The 20,235-nt window shown below is 42.7% G+C and overlaps 1 protein-coding gene across 9 annotated transcripts in view; it reads right to left on the bottom strand.

Moving 5' to 3' along the window:
- Positions 1-14,352: 14,352 nt before the first annotated feature.
- STN1 (STN1 subunit of CST complex) overlaps positions 14,353-20,235 on the bottom strand; it is a 426,801-nt gene continuing 420,918 nt past the window's right edge. For all 9 annotated transcript variants that reach the window (XM_069239456.1, XM_069239461.1, XM_069239459.1 and 6 more), the window contains one exon: positions 14,353-15,013. In XM_069239456.1, the coding sequence (XP_069095557.1) occupies positions 14,856-15,013 (158 nt within the window). In that variant the 3' untranslated portion in view covers positions 14,353-14,855. The remainder of the gene's footprint in view (positions 15,014-20,235) is intronic.

The raw sequence follows: 20,235 nt of genomic DNA, 5'->3' as shown, positions 1-20,235 counted from the left end.
TGAGTCTGCACACCAGGCTGTACCGAAATCCGGGGGAGGCAAGCCACCCTGCTTGCCCCCCCCATCCCCTGCAGACTCCCATGATTGGAGGAGCAATGATGATAGAGGAAGACAGACTAAAATGTCTGGTATTCCTGTAATAATGAATTGTCATTTTTAATGCATTTGTGTTTTTTTCTGAAACACAAGACTTTCCACTTAATGCTCCAAGTACCACGCTCAAGACCTTTATGCACTTTGGCTTGGATCAGTAGCCAGTGGAAAAGTGGAAACACAAAAGAATCAGCGGGGTATGGCTAAATCTAGGAGCCATAGCGACCTTTCTAGAGAGTGTTTTTTATAGCTTAGTGTTATTGTCGTTCTTAGGTAAATGCAATGCTTTTTTATTCAGGCAGTAGGTGGCCTTTGCGGTTTTTCACATTAATAAAACTTAGTGCATTTAGTTCTCTTTAGTATTGATGCACAGTAGAGTGCAGCACTTTTCCCATTGTGAAGATGACCAGTATATTTTTCTAAGTATCGAAAAATCATCAGTGTGGTAGACATAGGGCCTTGTCCACATACGGCATTTTGAAGTGTGTAAAGTATTAAACAGTAGCACTGCTCAGGTGCTACAAACTGCAATTCATAAACCTACACCCAGAGATCTCTGACTCCATACTTTTTATGTGCAGAGAGCTCTACCACAGTGGTGAAGGGACCCCAAGAGTGGTGGGAACATGGGAATTAATTATTACTTAATGGGAGGGGTTTACATAAATTTAAGGAAGGTGTTTGGGAGGGACATGATAATGAGAGACATGCTAATAAAAGCACACACACACACACACACACACACACACACACACACACACACACACAAGAAACAACTACAACGAGCCTTGGAGTAAGTCAAGCACTACATATGTCCAGCCACTTGTGCTGCAACACACTCCCCTAGAAAACAATGTAGGCAGGTAATTAAAATAACTTCCAATAAAAACTACATTTAAATAAAACTAATTAGTTTGACATTTAACACTTTTTGTAAAGTGATATGTTATTCATTTTTTAAAGAATTTATAATAAAAATATTTATAAAAAAGTAACTTAAAAAAAAAAGATTGAAATGTTTTAAGGAAATATAACATTTAACTCAGTTTACTAAATATGAAATAAAAATAAAAAAGTGTGATTTTAACTAGTTTAAACATTAATATTGATAAATTAATATATTTATATTATTTCATTATTTAGAACAAATTTAATTTGCTGAGTTAATTTGATATACAATTTTTATTTCAAGATTAATAATACATATTTTAAATTAATTTGTATTTATAATATATGTTAAAACGTATACATTTAACCAAAAGATCACCTTTATCAAATTTCCTTATACTGTCCTTTCCTACAGGGAGATCTCCACTCTGGTGGCAGAAATCTTTCTCTCAGGTGAGGGTGTGGAGAGTAAGTCCACAACTAGGTGTAAATCTACACTCAAAAGTGGTGTTTAGCAAACAGTAAAAAGTGGAGAGTTACACATAGGTGTAGGAGTAAATATACATGTGCATATTTCTGAATCAGGCCTAGAGAGTGAACAAGACAGTGGTAGTCCATAAATATTGTCTCTTAATTGGACTTCTTCATATTCAAATTACCCTGTCACTTTCTGTATCTTATATGCTTGAAATGATCACTGGTAATACACAAGCATTCTCTTCCACCTGCTAGAGTGTCATCACTAAGAGCACTGAACACAAAACAACCACATTTAACGGCATGTTGTTTTTAATGTGAATTTTATGGTAAACTCAAATATGATTTTGTGAGGAACAGTGCTTGGGATTGTCAAAGTACACAGTATAGGCACATCTTAAATTGTGTACAATTGCCACATCTCTCACAGACCATTTTTTGTTGCATTGTTGCAATAACACATAACTATGTAAATATTGGCAGATTGAGTATCGATTAGACAAAAAATACCTATTGCCTTACCAACCTCCCAAACTATTAAACACTACACCTAGTTTAACCTTTTGTTATTTACATAATCCTTAGGGTAGTGGCACTGTGGTAGCAAAGCATAAAGTTTGTAAAGGCCAATATTGCCATGTGGCGACCTTTCGAAGTTAGGTAGGGTATATTATTAAACATTAAGTAAAAGTTGGAAAAATAAGTATTTCAAATGTGAAAAGGAAAACAATTTGCTTTTTACTCTCTATACCTCTGCCTAATCCACTCTGCCATCCGTGAGTCCTGATATCATCACTAACAAAAGGCACTCAGTCAGACTAACCCCAGTGGCTATAAACAAATACTGAACATAATGAAGCCTAAGTGCTGGATGACCCAGAACTAGACCTCTTCGAGCCACCAGTGGCATATCCCCTAAGGCTTTTCACCTCTTGCAATCATCCTTCTGAGGGTTGAGGTTGGAGAGGTGTTTCCCAATTAGGGCCAACCAAATATTGGCATTTATATTAAAGCCCAGATTTATGAAAAATTCACATAACAAGAGCAATATACGTTGCTCCTCAGCCTTGTATAAAAGGGAAGAAGCGGGACAGAGCTATATCTAAGAAATTATACTGTTTTCCTCTCTTCCTGCGCTAGCGCACTTTAGGCCGCAACACACTAACGCACACACCCTTGCGGCATAGTGCAAAGATCTGTGCGTTCAGTTAGGAATACCTTTTAGTACTGGAAGGGTACTCTTACAGTACAAACACTATCATTTAACAATATATCTGCTTTGTATGTGTGCTGTATAATGCAGCAAAGCATTCAAAGTAGGAGAATTTAAAATATTTCTCTGTGTTAAGCCTGCCGCAAGGAGGTGTAAGATTCTTGTGCAAATCCATGTCTATGAATGTTTATAGATAAGGATTTGCATCCAAACCCATGGATGGTTGCTGGTGAATCCTCATGTACCACCAATGGCACAACCCCTTGACACAAAGTGGCCCAAAGCAGCTCATAGCAAACCGAGCGCAAAGTGTTAGTAAATCTGGAACTAAGTGAGCAACGTGTCATGAGAAACTAATAAGGGCTACCAATCCTGTGACGAAGTTTAGGTCACCAGGTGTCATCATAGTTTGTTTTAAGGGAACAGGACTTTCCTGAGTACAGGAACTCAGCCTCTTGCAAGCACTTCATGTTTCAAGGGCAGAGGGTGATAGTATAGCTCACTTTGTGGGAGAGCCCTATAGTTATAGATGGAACGAATCAACACCACCTTGCATTTTTAGTAACTTGCATAATTAAGCTTTTCCTCGCCACTTCTTGATACCACCACCACCACTTCACACCAGTTTAGAAAAATAGCCAATATTTATCTGAGTAAAACAACAACAATACAACATACACAAGTAAAGATACAATTTTTTAAGGATTAAATCTTAGTAAAGCACTTAGAAGCACAGTAGCTCCAACTGCAGCTATCACAATGTCTTGACAGAGTTGTTCTCAACAGTCTGATGCCACACATGAGGAAATGCGGGCCGGTCAAACTTACAATTTAAAAAACAACTTTGCTAAAAGATGTATTTTTAAATTGTGAGTTTAGAGACGCCAAACTCCTTGTTTCTATCTGCCTTCAATGGGAAATTTCACAATCAGGAAATGTAAAATACACCAGTACATGTCCTATCGTTTAAATACACTTCATTCTGTCCAGGGGGCTGCCTTGAGTCTACATTAAGGGAGACTTACATGTAGTAAAAAGGAAGGTTTAGGCCTGGCAGGAGGGTACACTTGCCAGGTAGAAACGGCAGCTTAAAACTGCACATGCTGACACTGCAGTGGCACGTCTGAGACATGTTTACAGGGCTACTCATGGGGATGGCACAATCAGTGCTGCAGTCCCACTAGTAGCATTTGATTTATAGGCCCTGGGCAAACATAGTGCACTTTACTAGGGACTTACTAGTAAATTAAATATGCCAATCATGGATATGCCAATCACCTATACCATTCAGGCAGAGAGCACTTGCAGTTTAGCACTGGTCATCAGTGGTAAAGTGCCCAGAGCCCTAAAGCCAGCAAAAACAAAATTCAGCACAGGATAAAAAACAGGAAGTCAGAAGCAAAATTACAGGGGAAACTACCCCAAAAACTGACAGGTCTAGCCAACGGCTGCATATATGACCTGTTTTCTGCCCTGAATTAACAGTAAGAGTGTAAATAAGCCTTTTGTAGAATGGCGCCTAACCACCTTTGAATGTATATTTCTTGATGACAGGAGACTTTGTTAGAGAGTTATCTAGGAGCCCCGCAGGTGCAGTCTGTAAGGAATTTTCACCCATGGTCAAAGAAATCCCAGTAATTGCATATGGAGCCCTTGAATTGGGCCAGGAGAGACCTTCCTCACAATGGTGCATCATGCAAATCCAAGTAAAAGAATCACAATGGGGAAATTAGGTAGTCGTTGTAAAAGGCTCCTTGGGAAGAGAATAGTGAAATATCCCACAGGGAACCTAGGACTGAGCCTGGTCAACAGCCTCTATCTGAACAAAAAGCAGAACCTTCTAAAAGGCCCTGACTTGTAACTGGTGTATAGTCGAGTTCTGTGTGCTTCTAGCAGGACCCTGTTGAAGTGGCTGACAGGCATCCTTGGTTCAGAGACCTGGTTGTACACCTCAGGGAGAGCTTTGGACTAGCCCATGAGAATGCTATAAGCGGCCACTCTGTGCCCAATGGCAGAACAGAAAAAGGCATAAGCAAAATCTCACAATTAATAGTTAGTTTCAAGGGAACAGGACTTTCCTGAGTACAGGATCTAAGCCACTTGCAAGCACTTCATGTGGGGTCTTGTTGGGAATATTTTTTCTATGTTGGCAAACTGTAGAATGGTTTCTCAGGGAATTTTTAACAGGCTCAGTTGACCTTGAGTGAGGTGTTTGTGGTTGGGTCTACGATACTTAGATAACCCTTCGGAACTTACCTTATGATCTATGCTAGGGAATGAATAGGTAAGTTATCTATTGACCCTGCTCATTGTGGTAGAAGATGTCAGGAAGCAAGTGCATAAGAGGTATGAAGGTGGTTTAAGTTTTTTAAATGACAAAATTAATCAAGTTAAGATAAGTTCGAATTAAGAAATCTTGTCACATTACACCGGGAGCACCCAAATTCACATTACCTATACAAGTAGTAGAGATGATGTATGACAAGTGATGGACAATTGTGGAACAAAGAGAGTGATTTTGGTCCCAGATTTAAAAAACTTGAGTTTGTATGCCATCATATAGAGTGTGGATGGAGTGTTCCTTTTGAGATTGAGGTGCTTAACAACTGATCACTTTGCAAAGAGTGTGTACCAAAATATTTTAAGGATTATGTGCTACAATAGGTTTTAGTGTGCTTATGAGTTATAGTGAGGTGAGCTTGTTCTTCTTCAAACCCCATTCATTTCCTTTCAGATCTTAGACATGCCTGGGCTCCTTCCTGGGTGTGCTGTTTTCACCTTGACATTATTTGGTTTCATTGCATTTTTCGCAATTGTTTATTTTTTAATATTTGTTATTGTGCTTATATCAGTGACAAGTTATGACATACTTGTAACACAACATAATGAAACATAATAATCTAACTTTACTTTGACCTTGTACAGTGCTCACTACTCCCATTCCCTGGAAAAAGCCATCAACAAACAGCTCTTCGAACACCTGGACAAATGCAACCTATGGACACCTCCCTATGAGGTTTCCATCCAACTATAGCCCTCAGACCACAATCATCGCAGCAACAGGTGGCATCAGATCCCTCCTCAACCGAGGAGAGAAGGTGACACTGATCCTACAGGACCTCTCAGCTGTATTCAACACCAACTCCCACTGCACCCTCACATCCAGACTCCACCACATCGGGATTAAAAGCAATGCCCTCAAATGGATCCATGCCTTCATCACAGGATGCATCCAGAGAGTCCGCATCTCACCTTTTACTTCAGATCCCAAGAGCACCATATGTAGAGTCACCCACGGTTCCTCCCTCAGCCCCGCCCTGTTCCACAACGATGTGACACTACTAGCTGAGATTGTGCACTCCCAAGGTCTCAACGTCACCTCATATGCCCATGACAGGCAACTCATTCCTCTCTCTTTCCGAAGACCACACATCCCCCAGAGAAAACTTAATCAAACTCATGAGCCACCTCGTGGACAGGATGAGAACCAACTGTCTAAAATTGAACACGAAAAACAGAAGTAATCACCTTTGGGAACAATTCCTCCCACTGGAACAAGTTGTTGTGGCCCTCCCCACTTGGACAACCCCGACCACGTCAGAACACGCCTGTAATCTCTGCAACATCTTGGACAACAAGCTCACTTTCAAACGTCAGGTGAACACTGTAGCATCATCCTGCTTCCACCAACTCCGCATGTTATGCAAGATTTTCAAATGCATCCCCACTGAAACTAGAAAGACAGTAGCCCAGGCCACCATCAGCAGCAGACTGGCCTACGGAAACACCCTCTACCTAGGACTCCCCTCCCAACTCCTCTGCGGATTTCAGACCATCCAGAACAAAGCAGCAAGACTAGTCCTGGATCTACACAGAAAGACCCACATCACTCCCCACCTCAAGGACCTACACTGGCTACCTGTGCACAAGAAATGCAAGTTGAAGGTCCTCACCACCACCTTCAAAGCCCTCCACAGCATCAGACCTGACCTCACTAACCACAGACTCTCCATCAGCCACTCCGCCAGTGTGCCCTGATCAACTCACCTCGCCCTTGCCCAAATCCAGAGAATTTGACGCAGCTGCAGTGGTCGGTTCTTCTCTTACCTTGCCACCAAGAACTGCCCACCGAGTCTTGTTAGTCCTCGAGGACCCCATCACCCAGGGCGGATTTTTAATTAAAAAGTAGGGTGAACACATGGCACCCCCCCACTCCCCGGGCCTTATTAGACCATGAGGTCCCCATCCCTCAGTGTCACTCTTTAAAATAAAAGGGAGGAGTACCGCATGGCCTCTCCTCCTGAGCCGGAAAGGGGCCTCAGCACCCCATTCCCTGGGCCTACACTGTTAAACATGGGAGCCCTGGTGCCCACCCAAGGCTCCCACCACACAGTTGGTGGGGGATGCAGGGGAGTCCCAGGGCTCACGTGGCCCCAGGTGGCTCCTCTCATAAAACAGGAGCAGGCAGTGCTCGCAGGAAGCAGCTACTTATGCTGCTCTGTCCATCCAGGAGTAATATTTTTATCTGCTTCCCTGCCTGCATCAGTGTGGACTGGGAAACAGAATAAAAGTCTGTTCCCAGCTGGCATGGGCATCTTCAAAGCTCCTGCCTGCCTGGAGCAGACTTTGTTTTTGCTTCAGCATGGCAGGAAATTAAAAAATGCTCCCGCCAAGCAAGAGCAAACACAAGTTTATCTGCCCGCTACCTCACAGGGGTAGCTTGTCGGATCACACCTAGTATGCTGGCCCTGGGGGATGGGATCCCTGGGGCCATAGAAGGCTTGGGGATGAGGGCCAGGTGCCCCCCTCCCCTTTATGAACATTTCAGCCCCAGGGGTGGACTCAAACGGACCTATAATGTTTTCTAACAGGTTCGGGAAGGGGATTAAGTCCTCGAGTCCTGTAATCGCTGCCAGCAACATTTTTCTCATGTTGCTGGCACCCAACCTGAGCACTCGCTTCCACAGGAGTCTGATTCCCACAGAAGCAAAATGGCCAAAGGTGAAAAAAGCTCCCTGGGCAAATCACTGCACTCTTATTTCAAAATAGCGTTCCCACAAGACTCCCTGAAGACTCTTGCAGACCCAGCCATTAAGATATGCAATTATTTTTAAATATCAATTTCTCAAAAGCTACTGAATGGATTTACACAAATCACAAAAAGCACAATCTGTGGACCCACATCTAGCTTTCTACCAAACTTGGTGTAACTGCATTCAGCAGTTTTTGCTGTAGTCCTTTTTCTTGGCCCCTGCTTGATGGATCACCCTGAACCATTCCATGCACAAACGTAGCACCTTTTTGGAATGTTTTGTGAAGAATTGTTAAATGGTGTCAAGAATATTAGCAACACAACAAATGTGTTTCCTATAGAACAGATGACCTAACTATAACTACCCAGGGTCGACTTGAAAAAACCTTTAAAGGGACGTTATAGTTAGGTGAAAATGTCAGTTTAAACATACGGTTTTAAGGAAACAACACTACTGAAATTCACCATCTATAGTCATCTCCAGTACCTGTAACACACGCCCTAAATTAACTGTAAGTCAAATTTGCCATAGTTCATAATTGCTGACTCTAATGTTAATATTCTATAGCTGATTATTGGTATTTTTGACCCCTTCTGTGCCGAGGACGTAGTGGTTACGTCCTTTGGCACAGTGCTGCTGTGCCAAGGACGTAACCACTACGTCCTCGGCACACAGCCCAGAAGGAGCACTCTCGCTCCCTCTGTGTGCTTCCCCCCACCCCCCCAAAGTCAGGGATGGAAGGGGAAGCCCTTCCCTTTCCACCCCCGACCCCCCCCCCCCGCAACCCCCCTATGACGTCAGCGCGTGCTGATTAGTCACAGGGTTGCCCCCATCGCGCTGGAAGCAGAGCTTCGCATTTCTCTTTCAATCCCGTGGGGGAGGCCCGGAGAGGCTTCAAAGGGAAGGAAATGTATTTCCTTCCCTTTGAAGTCTCTCCCAGGGTTTCAAAAGCCGGATTGCTTGCAATCCGCTTTTGAAACCCCACTAGACACCAGGGATGTGTTTTTTTTTGGGGTGAAAGGGACATAAGGGAGCGACCCCTTGGGCAAGGGTCGCTCCCAGGGGGGCATTTTTTTTAAGGCCATTTTCTGCCCCCCCTGGGGGCAGATCGGCCTATTATTAAGCCGATCTGCCCCCAGGGGGGGCAGAAACCTCTAGACACCAGGGATACTTTTTTTTTTTGGTGTGTTTCAGGTGTGGGGAGTGACCCCTTGGGCAAGGGTCGCTCCCATCGGGGGGAAATTATATTTAGGCCATTTCTGCCCCCCATGGGAGCAGATCAGCCTATTGTAATTAGGCCGATCTGCCCCCAAGTGGGGCAGAAACCACTAGGCACCGGGGATTTTTGTTGTTGTTGTTGTTTTACAGATGGGGAGCATCCCTTAGGCAAGGGTCGCTCCCCTGGAGGGGCAAATTGTATTTAGGCCATTTCTGCCCGCTTTGGGGGCAGATCGGCTGATTATAGGTCAATCTGCCCCCAAGGGGGGCAGAAACCACTAGACACCAGGGATATTTTCTTTGGCGCCAATGTCACGCTGGGGGAGCGACCCCGTAGGCAAGGGTCGCTCCCAGAGGGGGTTGGGGGGGCAAATTTATTTTAGGCCATTTCTGCCACCCCCCAGGGACAGATTGGCCTATTGTTATTAGGCCGATCTGCCCCCAGGGGGAGCAGAAACCTCTAGGCGCCAGGGCAATTTTTTTTTTTTTTTTTCCAGATATGGGGAGCGACCCATTAGGCAAGGGTCGCTCCCCTGGGGGGCAAATTGTATTTAGACCATTTCTGCCCCCCTTGGGGACAGATTGGCCGATTTTAGGTCAATCTGCCCCCAAGGGGGCAGAAACCACTAGGCACCGGGGATTTTTTTTTGGGCGCCAATGTCACGCAGGGGGAGCGACCCCGTAGGCAAGGGTCAAAGGGGGGTGACAAATTTATTTTAGGCCATTTCTGCCCCCCCTGGTGCCGGCTGAGCTAGAGGCCAAACAGGTAGGCACTGTTTTCTATGAAAAAATGTGATGTGTCCACGTTGTGTTTTGGGCCATTTCCTGTCACGGGCCCTAGGCCTACCCACACAAGTGAGGTATCATTTTTATCAGGAGACTTGGGGGAACGCTGGGTGGAAGGAAATTTGTGGCTCCTCTCAGATTCCAGAACTTTCTGTCACCGAAATGTGAGGAAAACGTGTTTTTTTAGCCACATTTTGAGGTTTGCAAAGGATTCTGGGTAACAGAACCTGGTCAGAGCCCCACAAGTCACCCCATCTTGGATTCCCCTAAGTCTCTAGTTTTCAAAAATGCACAGGTTTGGTAGGTTTCCATAGGTGCCGGCTGAGCTAGAGGCCAAAATCCACAGGTAGGCACTGTTTTCTATGAAAAAATGTGAAGTGTCCACGTTGTGTTTTGGGCCATTTCCTGTAGCGGGCGCTAGGCCTACCCACACAAGTGAGGTATAATTTTTATCGGGAGACTTGGGGGAACACTGGGTGGAAGGAGATTTGTGGCTCCTCTCAGATTCCAGAACTTTCTGTCACCAAAATGTGAGGAAAACGTGTTTCTTTAGCCATATTTTGAGGTTTGCAAAGGATTCTGGGTAACAGAACCTGGTGAGAGCCCTACAAGTCACCCCATCTTGGATTCCCCTAGGTCTCTAGTTTTCCAAAATGCACAGGTTTGGTAGGTTTCCCTAGGTGCCGGCTGAGCTAGAGGCCAAAATCTACAGGTAGGCACTTTGCAAAAAACCCCTCTGTTTTCTTTAAAAAAATGTGATGTGTCCACGTTGCGTTTTGGGGCATTTACTGTCGCGGGCGCTAGGCCTACCCACACAAGTGAGGTATCATTTTTATCGGGAGACTTGGGGGAACGCTGGGTGGAAGGAAATTTGTGGCTCCTCTCTGATTCCAGAACTTTCTGTCACCAAAATTTGAGGAAAATGTGTTTTTTTAGCCAAAGTTTGAGGTTTGCAAAGGATTCTGGGTAACATAACCTAGTCAGAGCCCCACAAGTCACCCCATCTTGGAATCCCCTAGGTCTCTAGTTTTAAAAAATGCACAGGGTTGGTAGGTTTTCCTAGGAGCCGGCTGTGCTAGAGGCCAAAATCTACAGGTAGGCACTTTGCAAAAAACACCTCTGTTTTCTTTAAAAAAATGTGATGTGTCCACGTTGCGTTTTGGGGCGTTTCCTGTCGCGGGCGCTAGGCCTACCCACACAAGTGAGGTATCATTTTTATCGGGAGACTTGGGGGAACATAGATTAGCAAAACAAGTGTTATTGTCCCTTGTCTTTCTCTACATTTTTTCCTTCCAAATATAAGAGAGTGTGTAAAAAAGACATCTATTTGAGAAATGCCCTGTAATTCACATGATAGTATGGTCACCCCGGAATTCAGAGATGTGCAAATAACCACTGCTTCTCAACACCTTATCTTGTGCCCTTTTTGGAAATACAAAGGTTTTCTTGATAGCTATTTTTCACTCTTTATATTTCAGCAAATGAATTGCTGTATACCCGGTATAGAGTGAAAACGCACTGCAGGGTGCAGCTCATTTATTGGCTCTGGGTACCTAGGGTTCTTGATGAACCTACAAGCCCTATATATCCCCGCAACCAGAGGAGTCCAGCAGACGTAACAGTATATTGCTTTCGAAAATCTGACATTGCAGGAAAAAGTTACAGAGTAAAACGTAGAGAAAAAGTGATGTTTTTTTCACCTCAATTTCAATATTTTTCTTTTCCAGTTGTTATTTTCTGTAGGAAACCCTTGTAGGATCTACACAAATGACCCCTTGTGAATTCAGAATTTTGTCTACTTTTCAGAAATGTTTAGGATTCTGGGATCCTGCATTGGTTTCACGCCCATTTCTGTCACTGACTGGAAGGAGGCTGAACGCACAAAAAATTGTAAAAATTGGGTATGTCCCAGTAAAATGCCAAATTTGTGTTGAAAATTTGGGTTTTCTGTTTCAAGTGATTTTAGCACCACAAACCCTTTGTTGATGCCATTTTCAGGGAAAAAACCACAAGCCTTCTTCTGCAGCCCACTTTTTCACATTTTTTTGAAAAAAACAAACTTTTCACTGTATTTTGGCTAATTTCTTGGTCTCCTCCAGGGGAAACCACAAACTCTGGGTACCATTAAAATCCCAAGGATGTTGGAAAAAAAGGATGCAAATTTGGCATGGATAGCTTATGTGGACAAAAAGTTATGAGGGCCTAAGCGCGAACTGCCCCAAATAGCCAAAAAAAGGCTCGGCACAGGAGGGGGAAAAGGCCTGGCAGCGAAGGGGTTAATGTTCAGCAAATACTATACTGAGTTATTCATTGTGATCATTTTTTTTATCAAATATGCAATAAAAATTGATCTGAAGCAGGTCCAGACGAAGACCTCTTTCAAATTCCATTACATGTACAAAAGAAAGTGGGAGTTGGGAGAAAAACAGCTCCTGCAGCATTGTAGACCAGACATGGGCGGGAAGGCTGCACTTTTCTTGACAGAAGACACAATGCTCTACCCTTCATAGTCTTGCGCTTCCTAGTATCTGATATTTAAAAAAAACACATCGCTTTTCTCAGGCTTGCCCCAAACAGGTAGGTGAATTAGTGAAAGCAAAGTGAGCTGTACATATTAGAGGGTCTCCAGAAATGCACCAGATACCCACAAAGATATAGGGGTTTTATACGGACAAGCATGTCTGGACAAACATTTTCATTTGGGGTAGCCAAACTATTGATCCATGATGATCAGCACAAAGTATAGTAATAAAAAATAATTGTAAACACTACTCCTTCATTTTAGCGTTTGATCCTCGTCCAATTTCTGATTTCTCAAAGTGATTTCTACACCGAATCCTTATCAGTTGTTCACATTTGTGCAGCATTCTGAAAAATTACTCCTGTCAATAAGAACCGGAACACATATTTTAAAAGCATATTATTTTTATTAAGCACTTTTGTTGTGGAAATAAAAATATGTTGTTTACACGCACATCTATTTAGGAAAATATTCTCAAGTAACAAAATAACAAATACAATGTGTTTGTGATGAACAAAATCAGTGTTATACTGTGGGTATTAAAATGCTTCCAGTATAACATACACTAGAAATCAGATAATAGAATCTGGGAAATCCTTTTTGTTGTAAGAGCAAAATACCAGTTACTGGCTGAGTCTCCCCAATGCCTGGAGTAGGTGAAGAGACTGCGCAGTTTAGCACTAGAAGGTAAAATCATATGTAAAACAGTAAGTTTGAGGTAGAGCCGGAGTAGTCCAGAGTCCAAGCTCCCACGTACCAGGAGTCCCCTCCCGCATTCGTACAGGCTTTCGTGGTGCAGTAGGAGATAACTTGGACAGACTTTTTGAAAATGTCAGGGTTGTTGTCCTGAGCAAAGCGGCTCTAACCCATGAAACTCAAGACTACACCATCAGAACCATTCGATTAGAACGTTGCTGATTCATTGGTGACTGGTAACGCATGCGCACTTTAAAGGGATTTCAAAGGACTGATTCCTGGTCACCAAAGTGGAAAAGGTTTTGGTTAAAACTGAACACTTACAATAACCCCCACAATAACTGCTGATAGCAGGTGGGCTAATACACAAAAATGAGTAAATCTACTGATAAAATATTCTGTCTTCGATTTTCATATATAGGCTCATTTCTGTGATTCATAGCAATCAGTATGAATATGAATGGCCATTAAATAAACACTTTCAGGTTAACTTCCTCTGTTCAGCGCTGGTACTTAAGTGCACTGTTCACTTCGCAGCTTATTCACTGTACTACACATGGTGGAGATATGCAAAAGCACTTTTTTTTCTTTTCACCCCCAAGCAGTCAGAAAACCTCTTTCGCATGCCCTTGTGGATGTGTTCTGCTCACTGGTTACCACCTTTCCAATATGTTCTGATCATTTTCACCTAGATAGCTTTGCCATGCGTTTCCTGTTGAAATGTGTCTGGGGATAATTGTGGTTATTGGTAATTGTCCTGTAGGATAGTGGCCCCACGCTGCATAAGCCTCGTCTTGAAATACAGATTCATGCGCATGTTCATGTTTGCACACAAATCAGAATTTACCTTGCTTATCAGAATGAGGGCCTTTATAACTTCAGAGTTAAAGAAAGAATGTAAATGCTGTGTGTGTGTGTATAGCCATGTATACAAAAATTATATACATACTTATATTGTATGTATATTTCAATATGTGTGTTTGAGCAAAGAGAAAAGGGAAGAGGGAGGTGAAAAACAGCAGGTAGTGCATGCTGTCAATTTCTTTTCCAACTCTGCCACCACTCTGGTCCCAATAATGTCCTTCTTAAACATGATTTTACAACGGGCCTGGCTCTTCCTGGAGCAGTTCAACATGACTGCAAACACCAAAGAAGCCCTATTCAACAGGGTCTACATTGAAACCAATATCAGACTTTGCAAAAATGCTTAAAACAGCTTCACATTTGGGTGAGGCCAACTGGGCCAAGTGGAGGTGGTTGGATCACGTCAGCTCACCCGGCGCTGAGAGCAGCCTCCAAGCCTGCAGCTCACAGATAAGTGCCACAGTATTAGGGTGGCCAATAAGTCTCTGCCAGGAAACCCCCAGACACAGTCCTTCGAATTTCCAAAAATAGTGGTGGTATCACATAAAACTCCAACACCATAATTTGGCTTAAAATGAATGCACTTTTATTGGGCGTAAACGGTTAAAACTATTGGTTCGAAAACAAGTTTTTTGTTGAACAGATCTGGGTGCAAATATAACTGGTTCGAATTATTGCGCTTGCCTACCACTCTAGATACAGGCCTATTCCATTTGATACTCACTTATAGTCCGTGTTTTATGTTTTTTTTTATTAAAAGGGAACTACTTTTCACACACTACCATTATTCTGTTTACACTGTAATTGTTTAAAACGTTTTTAGTTTATTTGATGAGTAAAATTAATTAGACAGTTCATACTTTAGGTGTTAAAGAATAAATAAGTGAAAATCTTGCACTATTATCAAGTGCATCTCCGTTTTCATTTCAATTAAATGTCTTTACTCTGCTTGTTTCAAGGATATGTACGTTTTGAACGTGAAGCCTTCATGATCCTGTGTGCTTTCCTGTTGGATGATTTCTTTTGGTAAATCTGACAAGAGGAGGGACTGCACACTCTGTTAGACTTAGAAGACAGTGTAGTGTAGTTCCATGGTGCTTACAATGTGGCTCTCACTCTCCAGTGTATTCAGAACACGCTTCATCACAGCTTCGCTCACACCGGAGCTGTACGCTTGCCGGACACAGTTCAGTATGTGTAAGATGTGGCAGCCTTTTTCAACATCTACACAAAAAAGAAAACCATAAAGAAGGTGATTATCAATATACTGCCAATTTTCAGATATTCGAATATGAATCTACAGTGCCTAGCGCAATCGTTTCACACATTGTATAGATTTGTAAGAATGGGAAACATATTGCCCACTGATTTTATGAGAAGGTGAATAGGAGCTAGTAATTACGCCTGCATTAAAGTGTGTAAAATGGCTTCACTGTTAAAAGAGACTGCAGCCAATGACTAGGCCTAGTTGGAATGTTTCATTCTGTTTGCGGAATCGGAGATATTTGGTAATTCCTCGTTTTTCTTGCAACATGAAATTACTGCTCAATACCGCCGCTCTGCCAGAGGAAATAATTACTTTAATCTGAAGGTTTTTGAACATAGAGAGACTGCTACCTCTTCCTGCCATTTAAAAAAAAAACATTGCATTCCCCTCAGCACCCTTACATACTCTGCAGTAATTACCTTTTATTCACTGCAGAGTATGTGTATATATATATATATATATAGGCGCTCAGAGGCCGCACTATTTCCAGAATCTGGCAGAATTTTAATATAATTCTGCGATATCAAGCTTTGCGAATTCTGCCCACCCCTACTTGTTAAAACTGCAGATTGTGTAAGGGCGCCTATAGGCCGCCCTATTTTTGTAGGAAAATGCATCCTCACATCGATGATTAGCCCACCTCACCATTCGCAGAATTCTGCAGAATCTGGCAGTATTTGAATGTAATTCTCCGTGATTCCCCTGAATCAAACTCTGCAAATTCCGTCCACCACTACTAATGACATGCAGCCATTTAAAAAAAAAAAAAAAAAAGTCGGGCTCAGTTCTAGGCCAAAGGAGGACTGCCATGGTGGATGCCACAAAAAGTGATGGCCAACTTCTGCTACAAATATGAAATATCTCCAAACTTGGGAAAGGGGACCAGAGAAATGTCCCCTATAAGATAGAAAAAAAACCTTGCACTAGCGGTTAATGCCACAGCCACAAGACAGCCTCAATAGATGGCCCTAAATGTACTTTAGAAGAGAGATAAGCTAGACATGAGAGTGTAGAAAACTGATGCAGGCCTGGATCAGTGAAAGGACTAATAGACAGACATATGACATAACCCCCTCTCCCGCTATTGGACAATCTAGGACTCCATCCTCTAAACTAGACAAAGAAAGTGGCCTGGATGTGGAGGTTGGATCTACACTCTATTCAGTTGGAACAATGTCGACATATATGAACTTGTGAGTTCTGGGTCCTTACATGTTCAGTTAGACAGGATGTATGAAGCCTAGCTTTGTTTGAAAATAAAGACCTTAAAAATGGAAACCACATTAGGCTCAGATGAAGTAGACTGAAAAAATACTGACCATGCTATAACATGTGAATGTCACAAATTCCCAAAGCCCTTGACACTTTCTGAAGGACTAGGGTAAACAGCCATTTATTTCCCATCCTAACATATCTGGGTGCAAATATTTCTTGGTGGGATTGGCTGCCCGTTAATTGTTTCTCAGTAGAAAGTATTGTATGACAATTATTCCTGCAGAATATATTTTTACTCCATTATTGTACCGCATATAAGTTATTATTTTTTCAATTGATATCTGTTCAACATATGAACAGACTGAAGGAGTAGAGTTATGTAGGCAGATCAAAGACACAAAAAGACTGGTAAAAGACATCTCTTCTTTGCTAAAGTTTGTAACAGATAGTGATTTCTCTCCTTTTCATCGTTTGAACACCTTATGATGAAACTTTGGAAGAAAACCAGGAACAAAGTTGTGCATTTCCACAAAAGGCTCTTTATTATATTTTTTCTTTCTATACACACCCAACTCCAACTATTTAAACTTTAAACATTCTAGGGTTATAATTGTAATGGAAAATGATACTTACCCAGTAAGCATCTGTTCAGAGTATGTAGTGCTGTAGATTCACATGTTCTGCATACTCCTGCCATCAAGTGGTGGTCTGAAGTGTTGCAAGTTGTTTTTCTTTGAAGAAACATTTTTGAGTCACGGGATCAAGTGACTCCTCCTTCTCGGTGATACTGCGCATGGGCATCAACTCCTTTGTTAGACTTTTTTCCCACAGGCTGGTGAGAAAAGGAGTGTAGAGGAAGTATAGAGAAAGAGATGTCCATGTAAATGTAACTACATATGTACAGCTATATACAACTATAAAGTTATTGAAATGACCACAAGCGTCTGGGGAGGAGAAAGGGCGCATGTGAATCTATAGTACTACATGCCACGAACAGATGCTTACTGGGTAAGTAACATTTTCCATTCAACAGCATGTATGGCTGTAGATACACATGCTCTGCATTGACTGTAAAGCAGTCCCTCCATAGAAGCGGTGGCTAGCCTGTGGGAGTTGCAGTTGACTATGAAAATGTTCGAAGCACTGCTTGGCCTACATTGGCTTGCTGGCATTCTAGTACATCCACACAATAATGTTTTGTAAATATAAGTGGTGTAGACCATGTAGTTGCCTTACAGATGTCAGCTGTAGGTATGTTTCCAAGGAGTGACAGGTTGTTGTCTCCTTGCTTTAGCATAACAAGTTTGTATGCATTTTACTATCCATCTAGCTATGCTCTTTTTGGGTATTGGGTTGCCTTTGTGAGGTAGTGAAAAAGTTACAAAAAGCTGTTTATTATTTTTTAAAGTCTTTAGTTCTGGCAATGTAAAACATCAAAGCACGTTTAACATCTAAAGTGTGGAGGGCTCTTTCTGCAACTGAGTCAGGCTGCAGAAAGAAGACTTGTAGTTCAATGGATCGGTTAATATGGAATTGGGAAACCACTTTAGGAAGGAACTCAAGGTTTGTGCAAAGGACTACCTTGTCTCTATGAATTTGGAAGAAAGGTTCTTCCAATGGTTAGGGCTTGGAGCTCACTAACGCGTCTGAGTGATGTGATAGTGACTAAGAACGCCATTTTCCAAGAAAGATACTGAAGAGGGAATGAATGAAGTGGTTCAAAAGGAGGGTCCATAAGTCTGGTAAGCACGAGGTTCCAGGATGGTGCAGAAGGCACTCTTGGTGGAATAAGTCCTTCCATGAAAGCTTTGATGACTGGGATTCTGAACAAGGAAGTATGTTGTCTGTTCTGTAGATATGTAGCTATAGCTGCAAAATGTAACCGAATGGAAGTGTAAGCTAAATTTGCTTTCTGTAGAACAACAAATAACAAACAATCTCTTAGATAGAAGCTTCAATGGGATTAATATGTTTGAGTTGGCAGTAGCATAAAAAAAGTTTTCATTGTGCAGCACAACATGCTCCAGTTGTGGGTCTACGAGCTTCCCTGAGAATGTCCATACATTCCAAAGGCAATCCTAAGTAACGAAACTCTTTGACTTCAGGAGCCATATTGCAAGGTTGAGTGACTTGGGGTCTGGATTTCGAATCTGACCTTGATTTTGAGTGAGAAGGTCCGGCCTGTTGGGGAGCTTCTCATGGGGAACTAGTGAGAGGTCCATAAGTGTGAAGGTCAGGCCTGTTGAGGAGCTTCTCATGGGGAGCTACTGAGAGGTTTGTGTGGTGAACCATGACTGATGCGTCCAAGTGGGAGCCATAAGGATCATGGTGAAAGATATCTGCCTGATCCACTGAAATGGAATGAGTGGGAGAGGTGTAAAAGCGTAAGCAAATATCCTTGACCAATTCATCCATAGAGCGTTGCCCTTGGATAGAGGGTGCCAGTACCTGGAGGCAAAGCTTGGGCATTTGACCTTTTCTGCTGTGGCGAAAATATCCATCTGAGAAGTTCCCCATTTTAGGAAGTATTTTTGAAGGACTTGCTGATGGAGATCCCATTCGTGGACTTTTTGCTGCATCCTGCTGAGCAGATCTGCAAAGTCCTTGTCCGTGCCTGGGAGATACTCTGCCACCAGGTGAATGTGGTGGTAGAGAGCCTACTTCCATATTGTCTGAGAGAGTTATGACAACTGGGACAAGCGTGCCCCCCCATAATACATGGCTGTCATGTTGTCCGCGTGGAATAAGACAAACGTGTGGGAGAGGTGATGAAGAATTGCTTTCAGGGCTAGAAATACTGCCTGAAGCTCAAGGTAATTGATATGTAAGGATTGGTGACTGGGATCCCAAAGGCCTTGAACTGTGAGGTCTCGAAGGTGAGAGCCCCATCCTGTCAGTGATGAGTCTGTGGTCAGAATGACCTGAGGCACATGATCCAGAAAAGGCCACCCTTTCAAAAGGTTGGAGGCGTTCCACTATTATAGATAGCGATGAGCATGGCGGACTAACAACACTAGATTTTCCTGGTGACCCTGTAACTGAGACCACTGACGAGACAGACACTATTGTAGGGGACGCATGTGTAGTTTGGCATGGGAAATTATTGCAATGCAGGAGGCCATCGTCCCTAACAGGTGCATGACAGTCTTGACTGTGTATGTATGACTCCCCTAAACTGGGGGAGAAGAGACTGAAATTGTGTACCCAAGCTGGATTAGGGTATGCTAGCCCCGACTATGCATTGAGAATCGCTCCTTGATTGGGCTGTATCTGAAGAGGTTGGTGATGTGATCTGACAAAATTGATTGTGAAACCCTGAGTGTGGGGCAGGTCCACTGTCACCTGAGTATGGTATTGGCACTGTGGTAGTGTGCTGGTTTTGATGAGCCAGTCGTCTAAGTATGGGAACAAGTATATGTTTTGTCTTCTGAGTTGTGTGGCCACTACTGCTAAGCACACTGTGAAGATCCTGGTAGCAGTGGTGATTCCAAAAGGAAGGATCTTGAACTGGTAATGTTTTCCTGCAATTACGAATCTTAGGTATTTGCAAAGTGCAGGGTGGATGAGGATATGAAAGGAGGCGATCTTTAAAGCTAGGGCTGTCATAAAGTCACCCTGTTGTAGAAGTGAGATAATGTCTTGAAGAGTGACCATGTGAAAGTGTTCTGACAGAATGTAATGGCTTAAGGGTCTGAGGTCTGAAATAGGCCTAAGAAATTCCTCCTTTTTGAGGATGAGGAAGTATAGGGAGTATGATATAATGATATAATTTCACATGCTATAAGTCATGTAATATGCAAGCGTATAACGAATGTATGTAGAAGGGGCAAGTTACAGTTAATATATTGCAAATAGTGGAATGGTGTAGAGTGTAGTTGTGTACAGTGCAACAGTGTAGAGGGGTGTAGTGGAGTGGTGTAGAGTGGAGTACAGTAGAGCTGAGTGGCCTACAGTGGAACAGTAC

The sequence above is a fragment of the Pleurodeles waltl genome, chromosome 6, assembly GCF_031143425.1.
Source record: "Pleurodeles waltl isolate 20211129_DDA chromosome 6, aPleWal1.hap1.20221129, whole genome shotgun sequence".
Classification (NCBI taxonomy): domain Eukaryota; kingdom Metazoa; phylum Chordata; class Amphibia; order Caudata; family Salamandridae; genus Pleurodeles; species Pleurodeles waltl.
This window is presented reverse-complemented; position numbering and strand designations above follow the sequence as displayed.